General features: G+C 38.0%; 1 protein-coding gene and 1 pseudogene across 2 annotated transcripts; one reads left to right on the forward strand and one right to left on the reverse strand.

The window, feature by feature from the left end:
- Nucleotides 1-708: 708 nt before the first annotated feature.
- LOC122667679 lies at nucleotides 709-10,799 on the forward strand. 2 transcript variants are annotated; one of them, XM_043864052.1, is made up of 14 exons: nucleotides 709-868; nucleotides 1,491-1,556; nucleotides 1,638-1,683; nucleotides 2,519-2,664; nucleotides 4,627-4,728; nucleotides 5,331-5,423; nucleotides 5,523-5,626; nucleotides 5,743-5,824; nucleotides 7,304-7,396; nucleotides 8,959-9,023; nucleotides 9,712-9,724; nucleotides 9,821-9,901; nucleotides 10,382-10,490; nucleotides 10,602-10,799. In XM_043864052.1, exons 1-14 carry the CDS (start codon nucleotides 749-751, stop codon nucleotides 10,715-10,717), a joined length of 1,236 nt encoding a protein of 411 aa, XP_043719987.1. In that variant the 5' UTR covers nucleotides 709-748; the 3' UTR covers nucleotides 10,718-10,799. The 2 variants fall into 2 exon arrangements, with proteins under 2 accessions (XP_043719987.1, XP_043719988.1); XM_043864053.1 differs by lacking the exon at nucleotides 1,491-1,556 and having other exon boundaries at nucleotides 5,517-5,626.
- A 3,298-nt stretch (nucleotides 10,800-14,097) lies between these two features.
- Nucleotides 14,098-18,121, reverse strand: LOC122667302 (annotated as a pseudogene).
- Between the last annotated feature and the right edge of the window lie 5,003 nt (nucleotides 18,122-23,124).

Raw genomic sequence — 23,124 nt, forward strand, 5'->3', positions numbered from 1 at the left:
TCCATTTGATAGTTCAAATTTTGAGAATAGATTCTCTATACTTCTTTGAGAAGGATGGTGGTGGTGGCGGCGGGGTAGTAGTGGTGGTGATGGTGGTGGTAGGGTAGTGGTGACATGGAAGTAGTGGTGGTGGTTGTGGCGGTGGTGGTGGTGGTGAAGGGGTAGCGGTGGCGGTGGTGGTTGTGGTGGTAGCGGTGACAGCACAGTGGTGGCGGTGGTGGTGATGGTAGGGTAGTGGTGGTGGTGAGAATGGTGGGAGTGGGGTGGTGGTGGTGGGACCATTAGGAGAAGAAGGGTGGTGTTTTATTTTTAACATGAAATTAACCATGTGCTTATTCAAGAGCAAGAGTGTTAAATCAAATGAAATAAAAATTCTGAAACAATTCCTCAGCTATTTCAAAATTTCTATTCAACTTGATTTCTATTTCACTGAAATAAGGTGTAAAAATCAAACCAAACAATTTCGGGAAAAAAAATCACCCCTGAAATTGAGAAATCATACCAAATCAGACCTTAATACTTTTCCTTTCCCATCTCCATTCTAACCAAACGGAACAAGATCGCAATTGTTTTAGGCCGAAAGACAAACGTGTCGATCTATTCTTCTCTCTTCAGGCGGGCCGGCGGGAGAACTGGAAACTGAGATACTCGACGTATCAGCTCTTTCTATAGTCTTTCCCGCCCAGACGCCCAGTCAATTTTTATAGTTCGAGTGTGTGTGTGAAGAGAGCACACACGGAGGCAAGCGATGGAAGCTCTTCGGAGGTTGGAAGAAGTGCAGAGAATGATGACGTTCATGCGATCGCGTGGCCTCTCTTCAGACCATCCCGATTCCGACCGTTTCCTCGCCGATCTCATGCTCCTCTTGGTACTTATCTCCAATTCCTTTACTACTTGCTACCTTTTCCTCCTAGATTCCTAGTTTGTTTTGTTCTCTGTCATTGGAATTCCATCCTTTTCTAGCTATTTTTGGTAAAGAAAAGAAAAGAGATAGGATTCAAGGTTCTTTTCAAATTTCAGAATCACATTTGTTATTGTCTGTTCAGTTCCTTTGGGGGATGGGGCCGTTTGGAGAGGCCCCCGGGGGGGGGGGGGCATTCGCTGTTCTTCTTTTACTTTGAGATGTTGGGAGTCCATCTACCCCTATACAGCCAGTCTGTCCCATCTGCCTGCCTAGGGATTAAATCACTTTTCTTCCTTAACTGTATCGTGCTTTTTGCATCCATTGAGAGAATGGGGCCTAGGGAAGGCTAGGGATATAAGATCTTGCATCTATAATGCTGGTCACCCTTTCCTTTTAAACACTTTCCCCCTTCTCTTACTGAATTTATTCTTTCTGTTCTTCCTTTGATTGGCTTACATTTACCCTAACTCATCTTTTCATTAAGTCATTTACTGAATCGTGTGATTCATTTCATTTAAAAAGAAAGTAGTAAAAGACTGTATCTGTTTCTTTGCTTTCCTCTGAATTTGAGTGTTCATTGCTATAGGTAAAACCAAGTGACATGCTCAACATGGGTAAGAAGCTTCATTTGATATCTGAATTTCTGTCGAGGGTAAGCTTAACACCCTAATTTTTTTTCTTTTCTTTGTCTGGTTATAACTTTCATTCTGAGTTAGTTTTACTTGTTTGGCAGGTTTCAGTTGCTATTGTTGAAGAAGCATTGCTTTTTACCGGAGAAGGTATGTGGAACTGGAAACTAGATGCTTTAATTTTTTTTAATGAATACTACTAGATGCTATAATTTTTCATACTTAGATTTTTTTCAGAATGAATAGAGAACTTCTACTAGTGGTTTGCAATTTCAGTGAAATTCCACACAATATTCTTACTCATGGAGGTGCTGGAATATTGAATTAAAGGAATAAATATGGTTCTATAATATCTATTTGAGGAATTCCTAAAGCTATGGAATCATGAAATATCAATTATATATCGACTAATATGTCTAAACCTTTGATATTTTGTACAGCATTGTGGAAAACTGAGAACCAACTACAGAAGTTACACAGTTTCACTGAGACACTTTGCATTCTATTGAAGTTCTTTTAGGGCTCTATTAAAGCTTCTTCTTTCTTGAAGATCTTATTCCTCCCACTCCCCTCCTCCCCACTTGATAGTTTTCGATCAAGGATGTGTGTTGTCAAAGGAATCAAGTGCTCCAACTTTGTCACAGATTTTATGAAATCTTGCAATATCATTCAAGATGTCAAAATTAATATAAGAAGACAGAACCTATAAAAGTTAACATGGTGCATCTGATGGTTTTAATTTTTTCACGAGAAATGTCTTGCCGGATCTGAACTTGTATCATTTTCTGCAGAGCAATCTCAAAAAAGATACGACAACATTGCGGTGTGCGATAATCATAATCTGATGAATGGATATTCGTTTTCTTTTGTAAATTGGGATATTCTTTCTTCTTTTCTGAATAATCTTCCCAAGCATATATTGTTATCTTCCCATCAAACAATTTCTAACATTGTTTCTTATTATGGACCTATAAACACTATACAGGTATTCAACAAGATAATGTTGAACATCATACACAATTTCGTGTCGAGAATAAAATAGATCTTGATTCATGGGCGATTGATGTTGAAGATATGGCTGTGGTTGGACTAGATGCAATGAAACGGTCAAATTCTAGTCTTGACGATTTTGTGAGTATCACTATTACTGTGGCAGTGGATGTTTAGATTTATTGATACTATTTTAGCTTAATTAAAAGGTCATAAAAATTTGGATCATGTGTGACTCAAGGGTATGTTTGGCTCAAGTTATAACAGAAATGTTGTCTTTATTTGGTCCTGTCTGGCTTGAGTCAAGCACTGTGATCCCTAGCCCTTATAGTACTCATCCAGTTGATTATTCATTTTCGATGAAGTTCTTATTTTTCTGGGCATTCTAACAGCCTAATTAATTACCCAACTCTCTGTGTATTTATCCAACCGATTAATATTTTGACAAAAATTTTTCTTGGTGAATCATCCATGAGAACATGATCCTCAAGGCTCTTAGGAAGGTAAATTCCATCATTTATGTACTTGATGAGTCATGGTCAGGTATTGAACAAGTTGATTTAAATGTAGATAAAGTCCCACAAACTTAGAAATTGAACTTATGGACAAATTGATTCTTATTTTGCAAATTAGATGAGCTGAGAACCAAATTATAACCTAGGGGTTTGAACTCATTTAACAGCAATAATTATGAATATTAGATAGCGTTGTGATTGATCGTGCTGTGAACTTGGTGACCATGGTGTTTACTATTTTAACTGTAGCCTTCAAGTCTATTGTTTCTTTATTATTCAATTTTTCTTTGTTCTGTATAGTTGTTGGTATTGTTTCCCTTTTTAATGCAAGAATAATTTCTCGAAGAGGAAAAAGTTAGATTACAAAAGAAATGGAAATTAGGGGGGGGGGGGACTGCACCATGGAGTGTAACTTAAGACCCTGCGATCAAGGGGACCTAAATAAATCACTCAAAAATCTTATGTACAATATTCAACCTATCAATATATGGTAGGTTGCTTCAAAGCTCAACCATTGAAACTGAATTAGTACTTTTTTTCTCGTTATTGATAGAGAAGTGTTCTCTGCCACTGTCAAAAATGGTAGAGGGTGGAAGAGAGAAGGTGAAAGAGTGAAGGATTTACAAGTCTAATGGGAGAAGAATTTCTGACTGCTTTTTTGACTATCAAATATAACCCAAGACGTATAAACCACAGTGTGGACCCCAACTCAAGGACACTAGACTAATTGACTTGCTGTGGGGAAAGTCTTTCGCCAAATGAGAAAAGATTGTCTGTTTTTCCTATAGAACTGAGTTGCCCTAGCATCGACTTGAAGAATCAATTGAGTTATATCTGACCATTAATGCCCGACACAACGAGGCAGAAAATGCCTCTGATTCATGGCATGAATTAAAATTTGGATCACTTTCAACAGTTATATAATTAAAGTGTAGTTGCTTGCACAATTTTAGCTCATCAAATAATGATATGTGTCCAGAATATTTTTTTAGGCAGTTGAGTAGAAACTTTTGAAAATATGCCATTTTCCATAAATGCTAGGTAGGTTTTCTTTCTGCTTTGTAAACAGACATCCATAATATTGGGCCCTGGATTATAGCATGAAGCTCCATAACAATTCAAAGTTCTGAAGCTTCAGACTGATATTTCAATCTACTTTAGTGTGCGTCATTTAGAAGCATCTAGTGAACTGGAACAATAAAAAACAGACTAAATAGTTTGCAAGAAATTCTTGATCTTAAAACAATACATGTTTTCTTAGATGAATATGTTAATAATAACATGTTGAGAGGGTGAGGTTTCGTGTTTATACTAACCTTGATTTTCTTGCAAACCAAAGTTCATAATATGGAAGGACCTTGATGAGTATTGTTGATATTGTTATAATTGTCTCTCTTTATTCTTTGTTAGGATAACTTTTCGCCTGAAAGATGGATATTCTTGTTTTCCTCTTCATCCTTAACCTTCTCCTCCTTCTTGGTGGTTAAGCCTTAATTATGTTGTCAATGATATGATTTGTTTCCTCTCATATTTAGGCAAATCTTGTATTATTTCAAATGGTCATGAGATGATTTGTGGCCTATTGCAGTGCAGGTCCTATTTTATGTTTCATGATCTGGATGTGAGCAAACCACAAACAATATTCATATACCTGCCAATTCTTTCATTTACAGAAAGCTACATTTATCAGGTAACACATGCAACAATAATGTTATAATGATCTATCGCCTTTTTGTCAAGGGAAAAAGCTTTAAATAACTCTACGAATTATGAAAGTGGTGATGTAATTCTGTGACCCTGCAAACCAGTGTTTGAACCATGTGGCAAGCCAAAATATTAACTGCTTTTGTAAGATGGTTAAACAGACAAACACTGAATAATATGCTGCATGGGATTTCAAGCATTGTATTATCTTAATATTGCATCTTGTGAGGTAATATCTTTTTATCAGGTAACACATGCAACAATAATGTTATAATGATCTATGGCCTTTTTGTCAAGGGAAAAAGCTTTAAATAACTCTAGGAATTATGAAAGTGGTGATGTAATTCTGTGATCCTGCAAGTGATCCTGCAAACCAGTGTTTGAACCATGTGGAAATAAGCAAGCCAAAATATTAACTGCTTTTGTAAGATAGTTAAACAGACAAACACTGAATAATATGCTGCATGGGATTTCAAGCATTGTATTATCTTAATATTGCATCTTGTGAGTTAATATCTTTTTTTTTTTACAATATCTTCTGTTTCTCAATAACCATCTCCCCTTCCCCCCTTCTTTCCCTTAATACAGCTTGACAGATATAATGAAGAAATTCTGCACCCATCAACAAAGGGCGATATTCCTTCAGAAAGAGGACCTGACCATTTTAATAATGTTTATAAGGTTAGTTAATTAGGAATCCTGGAAGCATTCTTTTATAAACCTTTCAGTCGGTCACTCAACACTTAATGTCTAGTCACTTTGATTTTAATTGGGATGCAGGATGAAAAGCAAAGGTTGAGAAAGAAATTCCTTGAGGTTTTTAAAACTGATCCATTTAGGCCTCTTATTCTTCTGCTTGAGCGGCAGGGACTTTTGACAGAGCGGTTTGGCATCCTGCTTACTTGAAAAATTTTAAAAGCAAAGATGTATTTCTTAGAGCATGCTAAAGGCAAGATCTTCTCTAACTTCCTGTAGTTTCCATTGTGCTTAATTGGTTCAGAATAAGAGAAGAGCTTAGGTGTGGACAAGAGTATTGGGCTCTGGAAAGGAACCTTTGTAATGCACTTCTAAGCAATAAGGAGGTACTCATGCATAGAACCTTTTGCAGAGTTGGCTATCTTGACCATACTAATAATTATTTTCTGTTACTTTGATTTTCAATACTCTTAGCATGTTGAATGCCAATCTTTTAAGATGTTAAGCACGCCTCAGTAAAAATTACAATAAGAAATCCAATATGTGTTTGATTCATCATTTGCCCATCTACAGTGTATCTCCACATACTATAATTTTTCTCTAATGTTGAAATAAGGATTTGGTACCTTGGGTTCAGGTTCATTTCGTTGTTGCAATCTAGGATTTCCTAACATCCAGCTGCCTCAATCATCAATATGATAGATTTGCTAGTGTTAAAGAAAATGGTATATTTGCCTATCTCTTTGAGTGTTGGTAATCAATCCTGCCACTTATATATTCCTTGGCATCTAATGCTCAGAACTTTGAAGTTTTAATGATTATCTTATAATAAAGGTAGTGTTGAATTGGTGTCAGGAGGCCATGGCAGGGTTGTATGCTGCAGGGGAAACAATTTTGATGTTTAGTATTAGCTCTCTCTCTCTCTCTTCTCGTTCTCTCTACCTTTCCTTGGTTTTAGGGGAAATGAGTAGCTGGGGATGGTTGTTTATTGGGGAAGAGGGAGGAAAGTCTGAGATTATAGGCTAGGCTTGCTGTGATGTTTGACAGATTTTAGTTGCTTATGTAGGGGTGGTTTTTGGGGAAATGAGTAGTTGGGGATGTATTTTAGTTGCTTATGTAGGGGTGGTTTTTGGTATTTGGCTATGGGTGGGTAGTGTGAATTTCTTTTGCTTAGTCACCAATCCCCATTGCAACACCATCCAGATGCTGGATGAATCCTTGGGTCCAATAACCCAAAGCCCACACTATTCTAACATGCAGCTATCCATGCTGCTTGATCAAAGCATGATATTACCTACCAAAAAGAAGGGGGGGTGTTTTGTATACAAATTTAAACCTCATGATCTGAAAGTTATAAATGAAAAGATTGTCTTGTGCCAATCCAATAGGTGTCCAAAATATAGATGGTCTAGGTGATGATCATGGATGTACATATGTTGGTAGCCACATTGAATAGGCCATTTCCCATTGGATTCTTAAATAACTGGTAACAGGACTAAGAATTTCTCCAAATAGAAATAATTTAGGTTTCTAACCTATCCCATGGCTGCCAAACATTTGGATATTCCAGGTCAATAATTGAACATGGTGAGTGTTAACAATTCCCTAGCTGTAAAAGCTTGAGCTTTTGATCCCGGAAAGGCGGAGCCAAGTTGTTTCTTTCTTTTGTTGATTTCTTTTCATATGCTTTTGTGATGTTGCAAATTGTATTATCTGTGTAACTGAGGGACCATTTGTGTATAATATATAACTTATCATACTCTGTAATATGTTAGTATAGATTCTCATGCAATGTAAATGAAATATTATCATCATTAGGCATGTACCTACTCATTCAGATTCTGATCAAGAACATTTTATCATAGGTATTTATTGAAGATGTGATGAGAGGCATTGATCTAAAATCCTTTGATTACCGGGTTTTGAATCTGTTGTTGTATCAGTTGAGAGGAGAACAGGTAGTTTTTTTAGCAATATTACAATTGTTTATGATATTATTCAGTTTTATGTGCTAATTACTTGAACCAAGTCTCCCTCGTCCTATGTCCTTGTATGCATATGTTATTCCGGCTACAGTATGGTAGATGGGTTTAAGTTTTGAAGGACAGTTTTATATCCCTCAAGTTGAATTGTTGTAGTGCAGCTTAAAATTTTAAACTCTCCACAAATCTCTCTGCACAGAAAGAAGTGTTAGCAGCTTACAGGATAAAGGACAATGAAGGGTTAACCGAAATTGGTGCTGGACAACAATATTTGTTGTACCATATGTCTTTCCACAAATCACTCTGCACAGAAAGAAGTGTTATCAGCATACAAGATAAAGGACAATGAAGGGTTAACCTAAATTGGTGCTGGACAGCAAAGATTTGTTGTACCATATGTCTTGTACTTTTTTCGTCTCTGGAAACACAATTTACCTTTTTTACTTATATAAAAAAATATGCTGATTCTAAGTTCAGATGAGGACTTATAAGTTTTATTCCTTTAATATGAGAACAGAAATTTGAACCATCACTTGGAGCTTGAAGAGATCAAATACAGAAAAGGAGAGAGGGGGGGGGGGGGTTAAAGAAATTTAGAGGCATGTAACAATTTTCAAAAGAATTTACATAAAGAAATCTCAATGAATGTAATAAAGGTATCCACCTTGAAACTCTAGGAATAAATTAAAAATATGATTTTTTTTTTCTCAATTCAGGTGTTTGACCTTCTAAAAAAATTGGCTAATATTTTGACTATAATTCTCCTATATGAACAAAAAATTGTGAGGTTTTGTTTTGTTGGAAATTCAATGGAATTAGATTTTAACTGACACCAAATCATGCCAAATGGGTTAGTCTTAAGTCTTGACACCCAAAAGATTGGGCTAAATAAAGATATTGAAATATTGCTAATTAAAATACAATAGAAACAACTCAAACTAAGGATGGTATTAATTTTCCAATTTAACCTACAATTACACAAATTCAACTAAACTCATCCGCCCCATACTGAAAATATACTTTCTACTCCTAAAAAGGATCCTAAAAGTGAACAAAACCAGAACCAAAATATCCAATATACTTATCTGCCCTTTATTTTGTGCAAGTTTGATGCCTAAAGTTGATTTGGGCCCCACAAGAGATCATTTACTTATACAAAGCTTGTCCTTGAGGACCTTGACTTACACCATGCCACTGAAAACTCACATGTAGAAGTCTACTTTGTTCTTTGAATGTTGTCGTGGCATTTCATGAGCCTTGGTCTTATGGACTTGAACTGATCTTACCTAGCCTCAGGAAATCTTCTTTCTGCCATTATTGTTCATTCTCCAGCATTCTGTTCTCTTATTTTCTCAAGATCTGATGTGGTTAATATGGATTTATATCCTTACATAGGGATTGAAGCGAGTGTGTGAATTTGAAATATATTACTGTGTACTGTTGATATAAATCTCGAGTATGTTTTACTTTTCCCTTTATCAGTTGGCACAATTATTTGATTAGTAGGTTATAATATCTTTCTCTTTGAAGTTGTGAAGGTTAATGAATTGCATATGGAGTTTTTATCAATCTCAGAATTCCTTGTTGAAATATCTGATGACTTGTAAGTACTTCTGATCTTTGTTTCTCCTTTTTATTGTTTTGATTTTCATATGGGATCTGATCCATAATAGATTACCATTCCTTGTTGCCAAAGACCTTGTTTGGACTCATAAGTAGATCTGACTGTGGGATGCATCTATACTTGCAGCCAAGGTTATTAAACTCAGAATCAGGATCTGGATCGGGTCCAGCCGATTCTGATTCAGCAGGAATTGGCCTGAACCCTAGAAACAGAGCATGGATCGACCGGAATCGTGAGTGGGTTGGCCGATTCCAATCTGAATCGGCAGATTTGACCAATCGATTCTGATTCTTGAAGCCCTGCTTGCACCCTCATTCAGTCAGTCCTGGGATATTCTACATGAGTTGGACTTGGAATTTGTTCATCAGTCTGCATTATCATCTGCATATATGGAATGTGGACTTGGAATTTTTTCATCAGTCTGCATGATCATGTGCATTTATGAAATGTGGATTGTGTCCATTCACTGTTGGACTAATAGATATGTGTGTGTGTGTATTTTTTTGGGGGGAGGGGGGTGGTGGGGAGGGAACAATTACTGGTTATTAGGTCTGTTGGATAATTAAGCTTCCTATTTTAATCTTGAAACTTATTCCTTACATCTTTTTTTTTTCAATTGAGCATGGAACTATTTGAGGTCAATGACAAGATGGTTGTGATGCTGTAGGTTTGATTATGAGGTGAGGCCATGTAGTAATTGGATACTACTTACTGACCTTTGGGCCTGTTTTCAGTGTAACCTTTGCTCATTTGAAGGATGACTGCATTTTATGTAGGATGATGTGGTTGAAAATAATTTCAATATTTTGCGCATGTTTGTCTGGATATATGGAGCTTCAGTTGCGCCGTCCATGTTGGTGAGTTTATTGAATAAAACATGTCATTTTATTTTTTTTATAAACAAAATATATACAATGATGAATGTTGACAGTAAGGTTATGAAGTTCTTGGATTTTCAGTGACATAAATTTTGTATAATGCACTCTTCATCTTGAATAGTCCAAATATGGTTGGAAACTGATAGAAAAACATTTTTTTTAAAAAGAAATCTCAAACTCCCGCTATCTTAATCAGATCTATTGCGCAGGATTTCTTCTTCATACTCCTTCGATTAATCTTAGAAAGACTCCATAGGAGCTATAGGGTAGTTTCTAGATTCTTGGAATTAGTCAATGTTCTTGAAGGATACTTCCTTATTCCTTTAATTTTCCCCCTCCCCAAAGCTCTCATTTGTCCCTCTTGGTCATTTTGGCTAAAACCATTTGAGATTTTAGTATGTAATAACTAAACTGTTGGACCCTAAGATCTTTCTAATGCCACATTATTTTCTGTACTAGGCAAAATGCATTGCTGAGGCAGAAGAGAAGTATGAACGCCTGTCAAAGACTTTGGATCCCAACCTCTCCCTGAAATACTGGAGAAGATGTGAAGAAGCGACAAAAGAAGGTTGTTCCCTTCCATTGATGTTTCATCTAGTGTGACATTCCCTTTTACTGCAATTCAGCTAGTGTGACCTTGGTTATTCTTAGACATTATTGTTCTATTCACTTTTTGTAGGTGGGAATATATCAGGTCATTCTCTCGGAACATGGACTATTCCACCTGTGATTGTAGATGAAGAATTGTATCGAACAGATTTTCCAGGCTTTAGATCATCTGTCAATCCAGATTGATTATGTTAATTTTTGTGGATTTTCTTATCAAACTTGATATTCAGCCATCATCTATCAATCTCACTCATGTGTTATTATGTTCTGAGCATTTTATAAACAACCCAGTTCCTCTAAACAACTATGAGGATCGAGTTTTGCAAAGGATATCTGTGGGAAACTTCCTCTATGATAGGGAAAGAACACGCTACCTGAGCGCATGCAGTACGCTGCCCCTGCACCGCGACGGATGAAAAGGCAGAATTTCCCAGGGCCAGCTCAGTGCACAATCCTCTCCCATCTTTTTTATTTGCTTCATCCATGTATTTGTATGACCAGCACGATTCAAGTAGTTGGAATCAGAATGGAGATTGATTTGGATTTTGGAGTGGTATTGCAAGCAGAGGCCTCTATAAAATGCTTGAGTTTCAATCCCTGTTCACTCCATGGAATAACCTCATACCAACCCACTCAAAAGAGATTTCTGTGGAGACTTGGGCTGTGTTTGGTATGCATTATTGGAATGCATTATAGATTGCTTTGCTTAACACAAGACCCTTCAAACTCTTAAAAAAGCAAAAGCCGTGGAATGATTGATAATGCATTCCAAGAACTTATACCAAACACAGCCTTAGTCCCCACCTATGATTTTAATAAACATCTAAATCTAATATTTTTATGGGAAGTAGTTTTCTGTACGGGAGTGTGGCCTACGCTAGCACTCCCATGTGTCTATCTCTCTCCTCCTTAAAATAAAGGGGCAGAGATGTCTTTTCATGTGGGGAGGAGAGAGATAGACTCATGGGAGTGCTGGCGTAGGCCACACTCCCGGACAGAGAACTTTTTCCTTATTTTTATTTATGGGTAGGAGATCACTGCTTGGGCCTCTAGAACTTACAAACACGCTGTGGCCAATGGGAGCACAAGCGCAAACATCGAACTATGTAGGATTTTAGCCTTTCCATAGGGGTAGGGTGGTACTTTCAATGGTGAAAAGGTGGTACTATGTCTGTGTAGGAGCAACATTAGCCACGCGACCAGGTAGTCCTGGCACCCCACCCTTGAAGAGCTCAACTCTAAATCATGGTTACAGAAAGTGAACTACATCCATAGTTTGAAAGCATTTAGAATTGTATAGTGAACTGCCAAGTAACGTTCTTATTACCTATAAAGATATTGACAAGTCAAATTATTGTTTTTTTGTTTTAATCTGTACCGATTATTTATATTAGCTCTATATAATCTATTACTAGGAAGAAATGAAAATGGGCAAACCCGATCGACCTCCACCGATTCTAATCAAATAGGATCTAAATCGGTCAGAATAGGTCCAGATCGGCTGGTAGCTTGGAAATTTGAATTGGAAAGGAGAAGATAATATTTTATTTAATAAACTTGGTTTTTATGGTATGACTGTATAAGAGGGAAGTTTAATTGATTTCCCTTTACAATTTGCAAATGTCACATTACCCTGCAATTACTCCAGCCAATTTTTACCTTGGTCTTTTACCTCTGATCTGACTTGAAATTGACGAAAAGTGACCATGGAAGGCAACGAGGAAAGGAGAACTGTGTCCATAGTCTTGTTTCCCATCCAAGATTGCATTGTACTCTTAGAACGAAACAAGAAGAGAAGGAAGTTTCTTCTACAACTCCCCATGCTCTGATTCAGTTAGACAGAGAAAGCAGAGGCAGCGGCGATCATTAATAGATTCTCTACCAGTGGAGGTTCAAACGTATGAAACTTTTCATTTTCATTTGCTTTTAACTTAAACAGAAATTTTTTGAGAAATATTATTTGCCAACATATGTTCTCATTCATTATCAGAGACGAAACAATAAAATTAAGGATTAGAAAACCAAGCCTGCTTGAAAGTTGAAAATTTTGTTTTTTGGAAGGAAAAATAGGTAATCTTCATCTATTCTATCCTCAAAAGTGTCATTGTCATCCAAGATATTGTAGAAATCCATTTGATCTTCATCTTTCTCCCCTCAGAAAATTGATCATCATAGAAGATGGAACCCTGCTTCATCAGCCTAGAGCATTTCTGATTAACTTATCATTGAGTTTCACATGCAAGCAGCCTCTCACATCAAACGATTCGAGTTTCTGGCAGCCAAAGACAATGTCAAGAAACCCTTCGGTTGTGATGTCCATGGAAGCTATGTCAAGGTGCTTGAGCTCAGGCATTGTGGTTGGAATGGCGTGGGCTTCCTCGTTATCGTTCTGACAGGACCAACGTCGTTGGCGTGAGCACATATTCCTTCTAAAGCTCGAAAGCAATCTACGGTTCCTACCAAATACTTCTAGAGCACGGAGAGAAGGAGAGAGGGAGAGAGAGATGTAAGTCTGAGAGTGTTCTTTGAGTCTTCATATTCTTGAGTGTCGCTATTCATCAAACATGAGCTTCAAGATGCATGTCCAAGAATGAATTGTAAAATCGAAATCATGGAGGACCTTTTGATTTCTGAAAAAGCTCGGTTTTACTTTTCAGATCTGAGCACCTTCTCACGCTCAATAAATTTATTGGATCAAGCCTTTAAGGAGATGGATGAAATTAAAATATTGATGGTTGTTCCATGGGCAATCCAGGTCATGCAGCAGGTGAACCTCAAGGCTGTTTTTATCAATATCTGGGAATCCAAACGAACTTCTTTGCAGAGCTCTCTGCTTTGTTCGTTGGTTTAGGTTTGGTAAAAGAAAACAATTTTCAAAGCCTATGGATTGAATCGGATTCTAATTTTGTGGTGCTTTGTATTCTCAATAACTCAATTCCTTGGAGGTTTCTACAACAATGGAAATTTTAGGCGAAATTGATCTATTTGAAAGGTGAGGAAGTAGAAGGCTGGGTAATTCCATGGAAAAGAAATGATACCAGTAACCTTAAGACCAGTTTTGTACCTTTCGTACAATTTCAACTTTTCATTCTCTCTTTTTAGGGAGAAAATCTTTGGAAAGAGGGGAATTTTCCTTTCTTAAGTATTTGGATTTTCAAAAATAAATTTCCATTCCCAAAGAGTTGGTTATGTATGGTGAAATGTGGTACTTGAACCCCTAGGTTGTATGCCAGCCAAACAGTAGCTTGAACTGTGATGGCTACAATGCTTAGCTATTGCCTGAAATTGAAAAAAGAAAACAGGAATTGTCACCTCCCGGTCTGATGTAGTCAGCATCACGGTGTGCCTGACTGGCGAATCTACTGTATCCGCCGCGGTTTTCCCTTATTGGGGTTCTTAATGCCTATTCATCTGGGACTATGATGTTAGTTTGAGATACCTAGACGAACAAGATACTGGAAGAGCCATTGAATAAGCCCTCATTATTGAGGTGACATTTAATTTACTAAAGTCACTTGATTAAGATCACACACTTACAAAGCTCTGCCCAAACTCACGGAGATGAGTTAGTTACCAATACCAAACTCTGCATCATCAACACTCAACTCCATTAGAACATCAGCTAACATCTCCTCAATCCTCTCCCTGTCACCCCAGAACTCGTGGTCAATAATAATATCGTCCGGGAGATCTTCAAAAGAACGCCGCACCTTCAGCCCAGGGTATTTCTCTTTGAGGAACTTATCAAGAAGTTTCACACCCCAGCAGCCTTTCACATCCAAGTATACAAGCTTCTGGCAGGCAGAGAGAATGTCAAGGACCCCTTCAGTTGTGATGTCCATTTCGGCTATCTCAAGGTGTTTGAGCTCAGGCATTGTGGTTGCAATGGCATGGGCTTCATCGTCATTTAAGACCCAACCTGATAAGAGCATATTCCTTTTCAAGCACGAAAGCAATCTACAGTTCCTGCCAAATGCTTCCAAAGCAGGGGCACCAATGTTTTTACAATAGCTCAGGTCCAAGAAAGTGATGGCACCCATTTTTCCAGCAACTTGTTCGACTATCGAATCACTTATTTTGCTTTGGGGCATCTGTAAGGTTTGAAGGGAGCCGGCACTTGCAATACCAACAACAAGTATAAAACTCAGATCACCAAATCCACATTGACTTATAAATAAGAATACTGACTGACATTGGACAAATGGGTTTGAACTAAACCTGTTACCAATTATGAAAAGGTAGACATTAACAGAGTATTACTTACTGGTCTGCGATGAAGGAGAATATGGCATCGTTGGGTATACCAACAACACATAGATTCCGAGGGGAACCAGAGATTCCAATCAGCATTTGAAGCATTCGATCTAGTAGCTCAGGCTGGCAGCTGCAGCACCACTCCTCAATGTCTATCTCTTGCCAACAGTAAGGCCCCATCACTGCTTTTCTCCATAGTTTGCAAATTCTTGGAATCACAGTTAATTTTTCCTCAAGAGATAATTTGCTGAAGATTAACCCAAGCGCATCTGGAATTAGTTGGTCCCAATACCGGATATCTCCTCCCTCCATCTACTCTATCTTCAAACCTTGCAACACATGCAGAATAGGAATAAAAAAACAAAAACCAACGTGAAGGAAGGAAAAGGGTTTTCTTTGTTCCAATTTTTAGTAGCCTAGAACAGGCGTTGTCTACTAATCAATACCAGAAACAGAGTACAAGGAAGATCCATCATCATTTCTTCTGAAATCACATTATTTAAGAACGAAAATGAAGAAAGAACTACCATTTACTGAAGAACAAGAAGGTGATCCATGTAAATCAAGAAAGAACGTTGTAGAAGAATACCTACTACATAAGCATGAAAAGACCCAGAGTCTCCAACTAAATTTACCAAACACCAATCAAAGGCCCAGAAGACATGAAATATCAAGAAATAGAGAAGAACTGCAAAATTCCCCTACATCACATTCAATGGTTTGTACAAGAGAAAGTAAGCTGCTTTTGAGGTTAAGGGGGGGTGGGGGGGAGAGTAAAATCTTTTCATCATCCACTGACCCAGATAATAAGAGGAGCGGAGAGTAAAAAGGTCTCATATCGCTCTAACAATCAGAATCAACAAACCAACGCAGAGCAAAAAATCCACAAAAAATTAAAAGCTAAACATCAAAACATATAGAATATAAACAAGAATATTAACAGAGCAAGAAATTAAGACCCCTATAAAATGAGTTAATGGCATTAAACTCAAAATGATTTCAAGAGGAAAATGAAACGGGTTGACAGAACGCAAATAACAAGAGAGGAATCAGCAGTAAAGAAACATAAAAAAGGATGGAGCATGCATACACGAGGAGAATATAGTCTCTGTTTTCTTGGATCTACAAGGGCAAAGACTCACTGGTTTATCCACCTGAGATGAAGGGGAGAGAGAGGCAGGTAAGAGAGAAAAACAGCTACACCTTCCAACTATGTATACTGTGATAAACAACAACAATAACAAAAACAATAATAGAAGGTGAAAGTTTTCCTTCACCTAGAAGAAAAGCCAAAGAGGAAACCAAAAGGCAAATGGCAATAGGAAAGCAAAAGACGCAAAAGGAGAGAAACATGGAAAAACAAGAAAAGAGATATGATACATGGAAAGCTTTTGCCCAAAAAGATCCTGTCCAGCACCCTACCTGGCCTGCATGTGCAGCGCCGGACAGAGTGAGGCATGAAAAGACCATCTCACCCCTACTTAGGCAAGACACTCAGGAAAAAGGCTTAGTGAAAAAGAGAAATAGCACTATATCAACCTCCCTTCACTCTCCCCTCCTTATGAATTGTATGGAGTTATCCACGGTATCAAAATCCTAACAAACCAGTTAATCAAATGTATGTTTGATCATATTTCTAAGCAGGCAAATTCCATTGCCCACTCCCTAGTCAAGAAAGCCCTATTTTTGATAAGTAAGACGGCATGACCAAATTCCACTTCTTGGCTCCAGAATCTTTGTAACCAAGAAGCCTTGAGCTCCACTTGTCATGTTTCTCAATAAATGGAGGACTTAGAAAACCTTTAATTCTTGTCGATAATGGGCCCTCAACATGAAAGATAGGGGCACTTAATAGGGGGTTTAAAAGAATGTTCGGCATTGGTTAGAATTGGAATAGTAATTTGAAGGGGAAATTGCCTAGATCTACTATAAAAGAAAATTAATTACAAAAAATTTTACACTTATTTTGTCTAGTATACCTACTTGTTTGTAATTCTTTTTCTTATCTCATAGATCTAGGAAATTATCCCTAATTTGAAACAAAAGGCAAAGAATTAAAGAAAGAAATAGATCTGAGAGCAAAGGAGGGACTATCAAGTGATCAGATTATGGAATAATTTCATTATAGGATTTTCATTCTCAGAATCCAACCATAAAATCATGGGCAGTGGTGTCTCTTTATCCTGTAAGTGTTGGGTGGACGGTTGGATTCTTAAGTGTGATGCACTAGACAGTGCAAGTAGTGTGCAACACACTTGATAGAATAAATTGTTCAAACATGAGGAGTGGTTTCTTTTTATCCTTTAAATATTGACTCAGACCATAACATTACTCTTCTCAGTTATCCCAAAAAACAATCACTATTACAAATCTGTTCAAACTTCAAAGTCACGGACATGAGTAACGGGTACAAAACTCTGAACAATCACTCCCACTCTATTCATCCTTCATTAGAGCCATACCCGAAATGTACCTTCAGCCCAGGGAAATTGTCATTGAAGTACTTCTTATCAAGTTCCACAATCCAGGGGCCTCTAAAATCCAAGAATATGAGTTTCCGACAGCAAGAGAGAATGTCAAGGATGCCTTCGGTTGATATGGGCATGCACTTTATCTCAAGGTGCTTGAGCTCAGGCATTGTGGTTGCAATGGCGAGGGTTTCATCGTGTTCGGTAAACCGACCATATTCGTCCATTTTCCTTTTCAAGGTTGAAAGCAATCTACATTATTGCCAAATGCTTTCATAGCACGAACACCAATGTTATAACAAAAGCTCAGATCTAAGAAACTGATGGCACACATTCTTCCTGCAACTTGTTCCACTATTGTATCACTTATTCTACTGTGCGGAATTTGCAAGGTCTGAAGGGAGCCGGCACTTGTAAAGCAAACAGCAATAATAAAACCCAGATCACCAAACCCATGGATTACAAACAAGAAAACAAAAAACAACTGAAATTGGGCAAAAATGAATTTAAGCCAGACATTTTAAAAATTGTGAAGAAGTAAACATTAAAAGAGAGTTTCTACTTACTAGTCTGCAATGAAGGAGAACATGGCATCATTGGGTACATAGAGACTGAGCTCCCGAAGGAAACCAGAGCTTCTCACGATTAGCATTTCAGGTATTCTATTGTGCCAAGGGCTACAATCCTGAATGTCGATCTCTTGCCAACAATAAGGCCCCATCACTACTTTTCTCCATGATTTGCAAATCCTTGGAATCACAATTACTTTCTCATCAAGAGATAATTTGCTGAATATTAACCCAAGCGTATCGGGGAGTAGTTCGTCCCAACCCCGAATCTCACCTCCCTCCATTTAGTCTTTCTTCATTCAAACCTTGCAACAGACAGCAGACTATATTAGAAAATTAGAAAACCAAAACAAAGCGACATGGAAGAAACTGAAAAAGAAAGAAAAGTGTGTAACCCAAGAAAGTAAAACATGTCTCCTTTGTTTAAATTGAAACGGGTCGATGGAAAGCAAAGAACAAGAGTGGAATCTGCAAAAAGAAATAGAAAGAAAGAATATGGACTATACATACTGGAGGAGAATACAGACTTTGTTTCCTTGGTGACTGCAAAGGCAAAGGCTTACTGATTTATTAGCATGAGATGAAGGACAGAGGGGGAAGCAGGAAAGACAGAGGGCGAGAGAGAGAGAGGGAGGGAAAAGCAGCTACACCTCCCAACTATCTACTCTGACAAACAAGGGGCAGTGGCTTTAACTGAGTCTAATTAATCCCTTGACAAATTGTTTCTTCTTTCGCCTTGGTCACCCTTCTATTTATTAAGATGGGTTATATAGTCAAACTGGTGGGAAGAGAGCAACGGAAAACCAGGAAATTTGGTGGGGGAATTGCCAAACTGGTGAGGTTTTTAAGAACCTGGTTATTTAACTCTCTGTACTACTATCACACTTCTCACTCATCAGGTCCCAAAGCTCCTTTCTCAATTCAACCTCACATTGCTTTTTCTTTGGAAATGGTATGAAAACATTGAACATCACAACTTTGCAAATTCTCTCTCTCTCATAGAAAGTTACAGTTAATTCAACACTTTTCCAAGCCCATGTATAGGTGTGCAAGTGAATCCACACTTTTCAAAATAAGGAAGGTGGCCATGGAAGGCTAAGAGGAAAGGAGAATATTGTTTGACAGCAGCAGAGATCAAAATATTTGGTTTCTTTCTTATAAAAAAGGGCGAAATACAAAAAAAAATATTAAAAAAAAAAAAAAAAAAAAAAAAACTTATTCAAAATTATAGTCTTGTTTCCCATCCAAGATTGCATTGTACTCTTAGAACCAGACAAGAAGAGAAGGAAATTTCTTCTCCAACTCCACATGCTCTAATTCAGTTAATTAGGCAGAGAAAGCAGAGGAGACGGCATTAAAAAAAACTTTTTTTTTTTTTTGGGTAGAAAAAACCTAATTGATCTAATGTTCTCTATGCATTGAACATCAAATATTCCATCATTAATTGATTCTCTACCAGTCAAGGTTCAAACGTAATAAAATGTTTTCATTTTCATTTGACAAGAAAATGGGTGAAACCATAAAATCCTTTGGAGGAATACGAAACCATAAAATCTTCATGGGAAAATGAACGCCAACCAGTCATGGAGCACGGTGTGTGTCTGCGCCCAGACACAGTTGCATGTAAAATGACTGGAGCATCCCTGATCATTTATGCCTTTGAAAGGGTGTGAGCCGGTCATTTCATGTGCGACCGGGTAGAGTTGTTTATCCCAATCTTTATATTTGCTTCATCCATGTATTTGTATGATGGCACAATTCAAGTAGTTGGAATCAGAATGGAGATTAATTTAGAGTCGTATTGCAAGAATGCATAGCAGGTTTCAAATCCCTGTTCACTACATGGAATAACCTCCTAACAGCCTACTCAAAAGCAATTTGGATCCTCTACTGCCGAGCTGATCGGCAGGACCGTGCTGCCTAGATATGGCGAGGCATGCAATGACAGCCTTACCTCTGCCCAAGTCATTGCTGTTGGATATGTGTGTCCATCAAACCCGATTCGGTCCGATTCTACCCGGTTTACCTTTGTATTGAACTTTTATACATTTTAGTTTAATATTATCACATGCGATATAAACTTTTTGAGCATTATGTGTCCGTAAGTTATACTTAAAATGGTAGTCACGACTAGGGTTTGGGCTGGATACCCTTATCATATGGTCGTCGCATTGGGTATGCCTAGACATGTGATGTCGGAATGCGAGTACTCACATGTTGATGTGTGTATTGGCGAAGAATCGCTTTGTCGATTCCCTCATGTATTCTTGTCGGATGTAGGAAGGGATAGACATGTGTCACCGACACCCTTTTACCCGAGGGAACCGTCACGCAAAGTGTGACCGCATTCTTTGGTTCATCTATGACCGAGACTCAAGCGAGTCAAAGCCGTGTTCCGGGAATGCGTGAACACTTTGTGAATGAAGGAGTTACTCAACATGGTTACCACCGCCGATTGGGGAACACCAAGATAGAGATTGTCGTGTATGGTTGGATCGGAATATGGATCCAGTGCCGTTTTGGAAATGGTTTTGCAAAAATCTATTTTACTTAAAATAATAGATTATTTATAATTATTTGAACAAAGTGTTTTATCGAGTTTTGCGGGACCCGATCAGATGCACATACGCTTTTATATGGACATGTACTATGGATTGGGGTTTGACAGTACATGTGTACATGTCCTAGATTCCATAATGATAGTGTTGATTAGTGGGGGGGGTTGTATATGATAAATTGTTATCATATAGGGAGTTATTTGGAATTTGCTATTTTAATTGGTTCTTTATTTAATTATTGGATATGATGCTAATTGTAATTATCCATAAATATTAAATAAAGTAACTAATTAATACTTTCCCTATTAGATTCTGCTTCTTCACCGAGTAAAAGACTCTGAGATAAACAGATAAAGCTTATCTGAGATAAATAGATAAAGCCTATCTCAAATAAACAGATAAAGCCAATCAGGAGAGAGAGTGTCAGATTTTCACAGGGATTCTTCCCATCAGGGTTTTAGAAACCCATCTATAACTAGAAGCCAAAACGCAGGAGGGGTAGCAAGACTTCCACGTTTTTTCACTGCCACCCCCTCCCACGGTTTTGGCTCTCCCTCTCTCTCTCTTGTGATCTCTTCTTCTTGCTCTCTAGTTTTGAGAGCTAGGGTTTTAGAAACCCAGGTCTGGTCGGAGATACATTCGGATTGGCTTGGAGAACCTTAGTAGCACCATTGGAGGTTCATATCTGTTTGCTTGGAGTGCTTCTTGGAGGAAGAACCACTGTCTATTGGAGGAGCAACACTTGAGGCTCACCAGGTTAGCAACATTCTGTTAATTTCTTTTGATTGTTATTAATTTTTAATATTCATGGGATGCGAAAGAAACCCGAATCGATTTATTTCGCTGCGCATTCGGGCATGGGATGGATCCCTCCTCCATGTGATAGAACGGAGATGTTTGTTTTATTTCTGTTCGGATCCCATAATTATGGGGAACATGAAATAATGAATTTAGGGTGCACCAGGGTTTCATGGGCAACCATGTAAAACCCTAAAAATTTAAATAGGGGCACCCATGGTTTCCCATGGATTAGCCCCAGGGTGCAAAACCCTAATTTTCAGTATATTGATTTTCTAGGGGTGTAAAACCCTAATTGGTTTATAATCGGTTTGCCTAGGTGAACCGCCCAGATCCCATGGTTTGTAGTTTTGGCCTACAATTGCGTGCCTCACCATGTCTGGCCAGCACCGTCTTGCCGGGCAGTAGAGGATCTAAATCTACTCAAAAGAGATTTCTGTGGAGACTAAGGATGTGTTTGGTATGATTTCTTGGAAGGAGGGCTCTGGTCATTTCTAGCACAACTGTGCTTGGGCACAGGTACATGCCGAGGCACAACACCGGTTAACATTCTTTCTCCCTTTATGTTTTTAAAAGGCTATGGTAGTTAAACCAACTCAAACAAGTGTACTGGACCAATGGTCAAGGATAGTTTATGTATTAAAAGATAAACGAGAGGAGGGAATGTAAAGATTTGCATTGCAGGGAGAAATAAAAAAGAAGTATTTTCATAAAAGAAAATTTTCCAACAATGTTCAAGAACAACTGAACCAGGCCTTGTTCGTTGAATAAACTCAAGTGCTCAACCAACGTAGACTGCCTTTCTAGTTGAGCATACAAGACTCAGAGAAGATGATCCCTGCAATGGCGACTCCCTCTGTTTTGCCACGCGTTTGTTGTTTCTGTTCCTATCAGTTCCTAGTCTGATTTTGTTAAGAGCGGAAGCTTCTAGAGTTGGGTCGCACAATGTCAATGCGTCGTCTGACCCACTTGATTGTGGTTTTAGGAGTAGAAAAAGGGAAAAGCAACCTCTGTTCATACTCATATTTTTCTTTCCCCCTTTTGAAGCCATGTGCAATTACATCGGACATTGGTACAATGGGCTGTTGGTTGAGTGGGTATGGAGGAAGGGCTGCTTAAATCCGAAGTGAATAATACTTGATTGGATGAGTAATCTATTTTCCTCATTGCAATGGCTTTTGTGCAAAATTGGGCAAAATTGAGCAAAATTTAGAAGCTGACAGATGACTCTACGAGCTATTCAAAGAAGTATTTTCATAAAAGAAAATTTTCCAACAATGTTCAAGAACAACTGAATCATTCCTTGTTCTTTGAATAGACTACATGTCAAAGTTCAAATCTATCTCAGTTGTACAGCACACTTGTCCCATTGTTTCTCTACCGATCTAAGTTCTTCAGCCAGCATGACTTTTAAAACAACTTTCAAATCTTTATGTTGACTCAATTCTAAATTTGGAAGATTCTTTTTTTTTCTTTCTTCCCTATCTAATGAGGGTGTCCAGACATTTTGCCTGACTAGTACCCTGTGCATACGAATATGCCCCTACACATGCACAACGGATCATCACTAGATCTTATGAGAACCATAGAAGCAATGGAGCTGGAGGTACAAAGGGGTTAAGGGGAATCGAACTAAGGACGCATGTCGATTTAGGCACAGTACCTTACACCCTTGGGGTTATCAAGGGAGTCAATATCATTAACTTGGGCCAAATATGTCTGGGATGAATCAAAACTTTGAAAATCACAAAGTCTATCGAACCATAGATCCTTCATAACAGAAAAACTTACCAATTCCATTAACAAAGAAAACTACGAAAGCCAGAAATTTTTTGAGAAATATTCTCTGGCAAAATATGATCACCATTTATCAGAGAAAATAATAAAATTCAGGCTCGCAGTTAGAGAACACCGCATTGTCCTGGTGCAGCAGCAACAAAAATAGG

The sequence above is a fragment of the Telopea speciosissima genome, chromosome 7 (genome assembly GCF_018873765.1).
Source record: "Telopea speciosissima isolate NSW1024214 ecotype Mountain lineage chromosome 7, Tspe_v1, whole genome shotgun sequence".
Lineage (NCBI taxonomy): Eukaryota > Viridiplantae > Streptophyta > Magnoliopsida > Proteales > Proteaceae > Telopea > Telopea speciosissima.